Source organism: Octopus sinensis, linkage group LG8 (assembly GCF_006345805.1).
Source record: "Octopus sinensis linkage group LG8, ASM634580v1, whole genome shotgun sequence".
NCBI lineage: Eukaryota > Metazoa > Mollusca > Cephalopoda > Octopoda > Octopodidae > Octopus > Octopus sinensis.
In genome coordinates this window covers 74,879,254-74,890,322 of record NC_043004.1, presented here as the reverse complement: position 1 = coordinate 74,890,322, position 11,069 = coordinate 74,879,254, and the positions used below count along the sequence as shown (strand labels likewise).

The window sequence follows — 11,069 nt, the reverse complement described above, 5'->3', positions numbered from 1 at the left end:
TGGCCGTAGTCTAATGACTGAAACAAGTAAAAAAGAAACGATCATTATCATCATCATCATCATCATCATCATCATTACCACCACCATTACCACCACCATCATAGAATTTTAAGAATAACATTTTGTTAGGTTATATATGTTAGTCTGTCGAGAGAGAGGAAGAGAGGGAGAGAGTTAGAGAGAGAGAGAGTGAGGGATGAGAGAGACCAGTACCATTATCTCTTATCTCTTTTAGACCGTCCTAGATTTGAGGCTTGAAACACTTTGGATATCATTAGTATGCGTTGCTGCAGGTCAGTGGTTGTGTCAGAAGGAAAGTTCATCCAAGAATTTCAGAAAGATTCAGTTTTGAAGACAAAAGATTGGTTAAATAAATTAACATCAATATTTAGAAGTGAGATATAATAAAAACTGAACAGAGGATGAGAGATGGAGTTTATAACTTGGGGGAAGGGTTTAAAACTATAAGAAGTTGTAGTAAGAAATACGAAATCCAGAAACAGCTCAAACCCTTTCAATATCAACTTGTCTGGAAGTATTTCTGGTAAATTGTTTAAATCTAAGTTCAGGCAGGTCAGTTAGTGACCCCTTGATCCTTTACCCCCACCCCCCACCCACACACGCACATGTGTTAGAGTAGCTATAGTTTATAGAACTAAGTATAGTAAATATTTCTTGTAGACCAGCAGTGGGATAAAATGCAACTCTCATTAATCAATTAATCACTTCTCAGAGCATTACCACCTGTGCCACCCTTACAGACATGATAACAATATCATAATAAATTGTCTTAAGATAATAATAATAATAATAACGGTTTCAAACTTTGGCTCAAGGCCAGCAATTTTAGGGAGCAGAGGTTAGTTGCATAATTACATGTTTTTATGATTTAAATTTGTATGTACTTGAAATAACTAAGGATTGAAGTTAATCAAAGTCTCAAATTATATGTTTGAGAAGTTAATAAATTTTGTTGATTAGTTATTATTAGTCATGTTCATGCAACATCTTGCAAGAAGCAAAGCCATTCTATAAATGTTTTCTCAGTGCAGCATAGCAAACAGACTTGGCTACTCTTTGGTTATCTCACCCCCATTAAAAAATTGGGTTATCTCCCCTAACTAAAAAATTGTTTATCTCTCAATAAAATAAAAAACAAAATGACAAAAAATTAATAAAGTGAAAAGAGTAAACGTCTTATTGAATCTAATAACATTTTTATAACAAATCATACTATGCATATTGAGGGGGCCAAAAGTCAACAATGTGTTGAAGTATAGGCGCAGGAGTGCTGTGTAGTAAGTAGCTTGCTCACCAACCACATGGTTCCGGGTTCAGTCCCACTGCGTGGCACCTTGGGTAAGTGTCTTCTACTATAGCTTCGGGCTGACCAAAGCTTTGTGAGTGGATTTGGTAGATGGAAACTGAAAGAAGCCCGTCATATACATGTATATGTATATATATGAGTGTATATGTTTGTGCGTCTGTGTTTGTCCCCCCAACATCGTTTGACAATTGATGCTGGTGTGTTTGCATCCCCGTAACTTAGCAGTTCGGCAAAAAAGACTGATAGAATAAGAACTAGGCTTACAAAGAATAAGTCCTGGGGTTGTTCGACTAAAGGTGGTGCTCCAGCATGGCTGCAGTCAAATGACTGAAACAAGTAAAAGAGTAAAAAGAGTAATCAAAAGGATCCCAACCCTTTTAATCCAATCTCTTGTTTCCAATATACTCAACTTTTTAATGGGGAGATAACCCAATTTTTTAATGGCAAGTTTTGAATGGGGGTGAGATAACCAAAAAGTACCCAAACTTGCTAGGAAAAAATGCTATTAGGTTTACAATAAGTAATTAATCATTTGTATTTAATTAAGTTGACAGTTTTACTAAACCTATTATAAAGATTTGGTTATTATGAAAATGAAATACGAATGCAGTTTTATTCTTGTTAGAAAAGTTAAAAATGGGTTAGTGGGATAGAGTTGTTACCTACCTTGAGTTGTGGATTGCTGTGAAGAAGTGGAATGGTCACCTGCAAAGAAATTTGAAGTAATTGTTACAAATGAACTAGCGGTGCCATTCTCTACAGATGTAGTTTTTTATGGAAACTTTCAAGAGAAATGCAAGATTTTCAAAAAAAAAAAAAAATAGCCAGATAAATAGAAATACAGTGCATTAGAGAATGTGAATGTAAGACAAAAAGGACATTAGGTATTAAGAATCATCATCATCATCATTGTTTAACGTCCATTTTCCATGCTAGCATGGGTTAGACGGTTCGACTGGGGTCTGGGAAGCAAGACCAGGCTCCAGTCTGATCTGGCAGTGTTTCTACAGCTGGATGCCCTTCCTAATGCCAACCACTATGTGAGTGTAGTGGGTCCCTTTTATGTGCCAGGCAAGGCTGGCAATGGCCACGATTGGTTGGTACTTTTTATGTGCCACCGGCAAGGAAGCCGGTCAAGGCAGCACTGGCATCGGCCATGCTCGGATGGTTCTTTTACGTGCCACAGGCACAGGGATCACAACTACAATTTCCATTTGATTTTTTGATGTTGCTGTACTTGACTCAATAGGTCTCCTCAAGCACAGTGTGTATATATATATATATATCATCATCATCATCATCGTCATCATCCTTTAACGTCCGCTTTCCATGCTAGCATGGATAGGATGATTTGACTAAGAATAACAATAACAAAATACTGGATTCTAATTTTGGCAAAGGCCAGCAGTTTTGAGGGAGGGAGGGTAAGGTGGTGAGATGGCAGAATTAATAGCACACTGGGTGAAATGCTTAGTGGCATTTCATCTGCCACTATGTTCTGAGTTCAAATTCCATTGAGGTCGACTTTGCCTTTCATCCTTTCTCAGAGTTGATGAAATAAATACCAGTTATGCATTAGGGTCGCTATATACAACTAACCCCCTTCCCCCAAAATTTTCAAGGCCTTGTGCCTAGAGCAGAAATGATTAATTTCCAGGGAGGGTGTGTGTTGATTACATCAACCCCAGTACTCAACTGGTATTTATTTTACTGACCCTGAAAGGATGAAAAGCCAAATGGACCTTAGTGGAATTTGAACTTAGAACACAAAGATAGCTGAAATGCCACAAAGCATTTTGTTCAGCATGCCAACGATTCTGCCAGCTCAATGCCTTATTTTATTTTATTGACCCCAAAAGGATGAAAGTCAAAGTGGATCTTGGAAGAATTTGAACTCTAAATGTAAAAATGGAGAAAATATCATTAAGCACTTTGCCCAGTATGCTAACAGTTCTGCCAACAATAACAAGAGTTTGAAATGATAACTTGGACATATTTAATTAGCCTTAATATTTTGTGTTAAAAACTCCTTTTCATTTATTCTTCTTTCTTCCCAGCTTGTGATGGAGTCATAGAGATGATGTCACTGTGGTATATTGCATAGGGGGCAGAAATATTGCCCTTTTCTCTTGATATAGTCTTCATTAAATGTATTTGACTTGTTTATCAGATACACTTCACTCATGTCATTCTTTCACTCAGCATGTTTACACACACACACACATGCACACACACACACACACACATACACACACACACAATATAAAAGGCAGTGTGGTTCCACATAGTAGCCTCACTTCATAGATATAGAAGGGTAATTACTTTATGTACAGGGTGGCTACTTTAAGGGCATGAGGCATTCTGGCACAGCCATTTTGACACCACATATTTGGTGTTGCTGATTTGAGGCTGACCTACTTGACATCAGACGTTTTAATATATCTCTCTCTCTCCTTCCCCCTCTTTCACTGTCTCCCTTCCACCTTTACTTTCTCTCTTTCTTCCTCTTAGCATCTGTGTGTGTGTGTGTGTGTGTGTGTGTGTGCCTGCAGTACTAAAAAGTACAGTTGCCCAAACTGATTGAATGTCCAGTCAGCTGCACCCATTCATCTCACTCTGACACCTTGTAGTTAAAGGTATGTAACATCTATTTCTTCATTACCCACAAGGGGCTAAACACAGAAGGGACAAACAAGGACAGACAAATGGATCAAGTCGATTATATCGACCCCAGTGCGTAACTGGTACTTATTTAATCGAACCCGAAAGGATGAAAGGCAAAGTTGACCTTGGCAGAATTTGAACTCAGTACATAGTGGCAGACGAAATCCCGCTAAGCATTTTGCCCGGCATGCTAACGTTTCTGCCAGCTCGCCGCCTTAGCACACAACACAGTCCAAACTATTACTATACCATTGCTTAGATCTACATTATCAAAACTGACTCATGATCATATTTCCCTCTATGTTATCCTAATACAAATAGAATAATCAATGCAATTATTTCTTTTTTTAAATCAACATTGCTAAGGATTTTGTTCAAAATAAACACATTGTTTTAATTCCTATTGATTGCAATGTCTTATTTATTTTACATCAAATCTAGTGTTTTAATCTAAGGCAACATCTGGATGTAAGGTATAACTAAACAGCAGTATAACAGTTTGTTAAGACAGGAATATTGACGGACCAAGCAAATAAAGGAAGCTCTGCTAGAAATAGTAGTCAAATGTGAAGTTAAACAAATGTCTTAAAACTAAACAGACCTCTTGGCACATTAATTAGTGTTGCTTAAAATACATGCTGCAGGAGAACAAATATCAAGGTTTTTCATCATGTATCGAATGACTTGAGGTGTATTGGAGGCCAAAAAACTCCACAAATATATGAATAATGATTGATGACAAGTATAACAACACAATAGAGTTTACCTAGCACAATTGTAAACTCTTACTCTTTTATTCTTTTACTTGTTTCAGTCATTTGACTGTGGCCATGCTGGAGCACCACCTTTAGTTGAGCAAATCGACCCCGGGACTTATTCTTTGGAAGCCTAGTACTTATTCTAGTGGTCTCTTTTGCCAAACCAGTAAGTTTACGGGTAGTAAAGAAATAAGAAATCCTATAAGCTGACAAGGTGAGATGAGTTTGACTCTAAGCATGGTGAGAGCCACTGATGAGTATTAAAAATTGATGATCTGGTCGTATCTATGATTACAGGGAGCTTCTTTCTCTTGTTAGCTCATTAAGATAATACTTTTGTTGGTTATTAAGTTGTTTTGACTCTCATTTCTACCAATACTGGTGCTGATTAGTGCCCTTGTTCACTTTAGTGATATATATATATATATCGTCATTTAATGTTTGCTTTCCCTCTGCTCGTATGCATCGGATTGTTTGACAGGAGCTGGCCATCTAGAGAGTGGCACCGGGCTCCAATTGTCTGTTTTGTCATGGTTTGTATGTCTGGATGTACTTCCTGATGTCAACCATTTCACAGAGTGTACAGGGTGCTTTTTATGTGGTGCAAGTACATACATACATACATACATACATACATACATACATACATACATACATACATACATACATACATACATATATTTATATATATACCCATGCCAGAATGGAAGGCAGAAGTTAAGCAAGGATGATGATGATATAAAGTATATATATATATATATATATATATATATATACACACATACACAGCAGCCTTCATCACAATTTCCATCTATCAGATTCACTCACAAAGTGTCAGTCGGTCAAGGGCTATAGTAGAAAATACTTGCCAAAGGTGGTGTGGAGTGGGATTGATCCCCAAACCACTTGGCTGCTCAATTGACTTCATAACCACACACTAGTAATATGTAACATAAGCGCTTGATCTCAAAGAAACAATCACCATCGTCACCATTTAATGTTTATTTTTCCCTGATTGCATGGGTCAGAGAGAATTGCTGAAATGGATTTTGTACAGCTGGATGCTCTTCCTGTCACTAACTCTCATCTCTTACCAAACAAGGTAATATTTTGCCATTGCCCATCATTATTTGTGTGGAAGACACACACACATGCACACACATGTGCATAAACACACACACACAAATTTTCAGGGTGCAATGGGTAAATTGTCGTTATTTTATATTTTTAATTTTGTGCATGTGCATTGCTTGTTCTTGATTTTGTCAACTGCACAGTATAGTAGGATCAGCTGGGCACCATCTGTGAGAAAAATATCACCATAATGCAATTAACTCTGCCAGAAATTTGGAAACGGCATGCTGTACTGTGTGTCATTCACACCGGAAGCTCCAATATGAACATTTTAGAGTTTTTGGGTGTGAATCCTCTGCACTGCGCTGAGGATTTAGAAAGAGTTAGTTGAGTCTAATGGTGATTATGAAGGTACTGAATCTCAGAAAACTCACTCTGATCATTTTGATAAGAAAAGTACTCCTGAATTTGTTGGTGAGATCCTGTTCTTTTAGTTCTTACTCGCATTGCCTCCGCTCAAATTAAGAAGTAGATTATAGCTCATTTGGAGCACTACATCTCCAGTCTGTATTATATTTTGAGTATTGTTATTACTAGCTATCTCAAGATATAACTGTGCACTTTGTATTTTATATATATACATTTGACAGGCATCTTTCCTTTTTCTCTTTGCCAAATCTTCTCACAAAGCTCTGGTCAGTCTAGGGATGCAGTAGAAGAGAGTTGTCCAAGATACCAGGCAGTGGGACTGAACATGAAACCACATAGTTGGTCAATTAGCCATGCCTGTACCTTATATAAGTATAAATGAATGAATAAATACCTCTGCTACTTGTTGACAAACCGATTCCAGATGCAGTTGTGGAAGTATCCGAAGTTGATTCAGTGGTCTGACTTTGGTTTTCAGATAAACTTTCTGTGGTTGTGATGTTATTTCTAATAGTTTTTACTATTTCACTCCCATCAGATGGAATTGGTTTACAGGCATCTTCAGATACACAATGAATCAGAGTGCACGTATGGTTATCAGTGGCATTATGAATTGCCAATGAGCAGTTACCTAAAAATATAGAACAAAAAATTTGGTTACTGAACAGTAAGAATTGTTTAACAAATTCTGTATTTAATGACACATATATGCTATAATAAATATTATCATTTAGAAATGATAATTTTTCTATTAAAAAATTATTAAATTGTACACTGTTTTGAAATTCTTAAAAATTTCAATTATAATATATTTTTTTCAAAATGTGGTTTTCAAGTTTCTTTATTATAGAAGGTTTCATCTATGTGATTCAATCAGAAAACTGTTTTGCATTCACTGCAAGATAGCAGTTTTTAACCTCTTACTTCCTTCTCCCACTCTTCCCATCTTTTTTATCTCCTCTATTTCAATAAGTGTTTCCCTTTCTCTATCTGAATAACTTTTCCTCTCATTATCTTAGCCTCAGTTTCTTTCCTTGCAAAAAACGCATGGATGCATGGACGAAAGCACACACACACATTCTCTCTCTCTTTTACCTCCTTCTCTATCATCTCTATTTAATTATTATTATTGGAAATAAGTGATTACCATGTTTTTCTTTGAGATACTTTGAGAACATTTGTGAAAAGTTTAACATTATATCTATTTATCACATGAAAATTCTATCAGAATTTTTTTATTTCAAATTTTATTCCATTATACACAAATGTGTAAACCATGGTCCTTTAAATTATGAATAATGAATATATATATTTATGTGTATATATATATCTGTGTACACACACGCATACACACACACACACACACACACACACACACACACATGCATCATCATAATCATCGTCATTGCTTAACGTCCGCTTTCTATGCTGGCATGCATAGAAAAGCAAAAAGCTGCACCAGACTTCTACGACTGTTTCAGCAGGATTTTACAGCAGAATGCCCTTCCTTAGACCAACCACTCAGCAGAGCGGACTGAGTGCATTTTACATGGTACAAGCACAGGTGAGGTCAGCTTTGGCAAGGTTTTTACACCTTGATACCCTTCTAGATGCCAACCACTTTACAGTGTGGACTGGATGCTTTTTAAGTTACACCTGCACTGACAGGGTCACCAAGTACCTTGCAAAACAAAAAAAATGTTTTGAGAGGGGAGGGGCCATTGGAGGAGGTGGTCTTGTGTAAGATGATGAAAGGTTATAGTGAAAGAGAGAGACAGACACAGGTGTCTTGCTGTAGAGAGAGATCAGGAATGAAGACAGAATAGGTGTGCTGCAGCAAAGGAAATACCTGGTCATCTAACATGATGGGAGAGCAGGAGAAGGAGAGAGAGAGGGAGGCAGCAGGATAGAGATGGTGGCAAAGTGCCAAGCATACTCACAAAGGATGGGGATCAGAATATAAATGGGATGGTTGAGTAAAAGAAGAGAGAGAGATATATAGAAGGTGGCAAGGGCCAGGGCATACACTTGAGGTTCAAACGTCATAAACTAAGTGGCGGGATACTGTGAAAGAAGCATGATTAGAAAGTGCAGAGGTGAGTGGAGGAAGTGAGTGGTGAAAACCTGGGTATGTATAGAGTGGAAGGGCTACAGGATAGCAATGATACAGAGAAACAGGTACATGATGACAGAATTGGAAAGTGGGAGGTAGGGATAGTGCATTAAGGAGGAAATGTAGATGTAGATTGGTTTGTTTGGGTAGGGTGTGTGAAAATTGTTCTTGTTACATATGGGTAGAACATACAGGTCGGAGGGGGGGGCTTGTGGATAGCAATGATACAGTGAGACAAGACCAAGAGGACAGGATTGGGGAGTGGGAGGTAAGCATAGTACATGAAGTGGAAATATGAGGAAGGGAAGAGATTTAGAGATATAGTTTAGTTTGTTGTGGTAGGGTGTGTGAGAAGTTTTTTTGTTAAGTGTGGGTGGGACACACAGCACTTCTAGAACTCAGTTTTGATGACATGGGTGGGTCTTCTCAAGAACCTCGTATCACCAGTCCATTGTCATTTCCTACATGAGGCCCAACATCCTGAGAGTGGTCCTCACTACTTCATCCCACGACTCCCTGGGTCTCCCTCTTCTATGGGTACCACCCACATTCAGTGATAGGCACTTTTTACGCAGCTGTCCTCATTCATATGCATCACATGTCCAAACTTATGTAGTCCTCTCTCTTGCATGATTCATTTAATTCCTCTTATGCCCAACTTTTCTCTCAATACATTTGCACTTTGTTGTCTATATGCACTGATGTTGCACATCCAACAGAGCAAACTGCCTTCATTTCTCTCCAGTCTATGCATGTCTTCAGCATTCAGCGCTCATGTCTCACTACTATAGAGTAAAGCTGTTTGCCTACAAGCATCATACAGTCTCCCTTTCACTCTGCAAGAGAACCCTTTTGTTGCCAGCAGAGGTAATAGCTCTCTGAACTTCCTCCACCCTATTCTTATTCTAGAAGTAACACTTTCAGAGCATCCTCCACCATTGCTAATTTGGTTACCGAGGTAACAGAAACTATCCACAACCTCAAGAGAGCCTTCTGGGTATTTGAGAAAATCTAATTCCTGTGTGCTCTTAATGCTTATTGTTCCTGCACATCTGCCACATACAAAAACAACTTTATCTACCTGTGATTTCACTGCACCTCTTATATGTCCATAGATTACTCTGGGTGTAGCGAATTAAATTTCTTCCAACTCCTTTCCTACATACAGAACAGGTCCATTTACCAGATGGAAAGAGAGTTTTATCTTCTTTCTTACTGACAACAACACAACAACTTTGGTATTTACTAGGATGACTTTAAGGCCCTTTAATTCCAGGTTTTGTTTCCATACCTGGAATTTCTTATCCAATTCTGCTAAAGATTCTGTAATAAGAGCAAGGTCATCAGAATATAGTAGTTCCCACAGGTACCCAGTTTCAAATTCATCTGTTATGGCCTGGAGGAATAAGAGTGGGCTGAGAACTGAGCCCTGGTGAACCCCTACCTGTATGCTAAATTCATCACTGCTTTCATAGCCGACTCTCACCTTACAGACAGCATCACTGTGCATGGCTTGTATAGCTCTAACAAGCCACCCGTATATATACTTTTTACTTGTTTCCGTCATTAGATTGCAGTCACACTGGGAGAGTGCCTTGAAGAATTTTTACTTGAATGAATAGACTCCGATGCTTTTCACACACTCACACACACACACACACACACACACACACACACACACACACACACACACATTAAGATGTATGTATATATGCACACATATACACAATATACATGCATATGTATTGAGTGCATACGTGAATATTCTAATGATCTTCTTTGCATATCATACTTATGTAGTAGACAAAATGTAGAATGCCCCCATCCCCCCAAAAAAACACCAAAAAAGAAAAGAAACCAAGAGAATAAAACATGCGCATTAGTAAAATATCTACTTACTTTGATTACAACATCGAAGTATGCAATTTGAAAGAGCATCTGGGGGCGGTGTGGCGAATGTAGCAAGAATGTGAAATTCGTTGTTTAAATATTTGTCAATATCAACTGTACTGTTCTGTAGAATTTCAGTCTGACATGTTTGCTGCCCAGATGCTGGTATGATGCAAGTTGAAACAGCTGTTAGCACTGACAGAATTGACAGCAGCATGCTGGAACTTTGACAGTAACTAATCGTAACAGGTGCTATTAAGGAAGAATGAAATGATAAATTGTTTTAAGATAAGCTAATTTTACAACAGATGTAAGATAACACACATTAAACACATAGAAAGTTGTAGGCACAACCATAGCTTTGTGGTTAGGAAGTTCATTTTGCAAATATGGAATTCTAGGATTGATACCATTGTGTGACACCTGAAGCAGATGATTTTTTCTGGCCAAATTCATCTGAGTAATACCTGGTACTCAGTAACTGTGTGGAGGTTGTCTGTATTTCAAGTGGACCAAGCTTGACTGTCTGTTTTGGCATGGTTTTTACGGCTAAATGCCCTTCACTTTACAAACTGGACTGAGTACTTTATACGTGGCACCAGCATTGATGTGGCACCAACACTGACATGACACCAGCACTAACATGGAACCAGCACTGATGTGGCACCAGTACTGATGTGGCACCAGCACTGATGTGACACAAGCACCATCATGTCACCAATACCAGCATAGAACCATCACCTTTGTTTTTGGAATTCTAATACAAACTGTTTTGTAACAAGCAGTAAAAACTAATGAGGACAGGAGCCAAAGC

At 38.1% G+C, this 11,069-nt stretch overlaps 1 protein-coding gene across 5 annotated transcripts in view; it reads right to left on the bottom strand.

Annotated features, from left to right (window-relative positions):
• LOC115215035 (uncharacterized protein DDB_G0271670) overlaps positions 1-11,069 on the bottom strand; it is a 61,385-nt gene that overhangs the window by 12,252 nt on the left and 38,064 nt on the right. For 4 of the 5 annotated variants that reach the window (XR_005000406.1, XM_029784168.2, XM_036505466.1 and 1 more), the window contains exons 2-4: positions 10,265-10,507; positions 6,647-6,883; positions 1,994-2,032 (exon numbers count right to left, since the gene is read on the bottom strand). Coding sequence is in view for 4 of the 5 variants with exons in the window: in XM_029784168.2 (XP_029640028.1) it covers positions 1,994-2,032; positions 6,647-6,883; positions 10,265-10,472 (484 nt within the window). In the remaining variant the exon portion in view is untranslated. The remainder of the gene's footprint in view (positions 1-1,993; positions 2,033-6,646; positions 6,884-10,264; positions 10,508-11,069) is intronic. The other variant, XM_036505465.1, reaches the window with a different exon arrangement.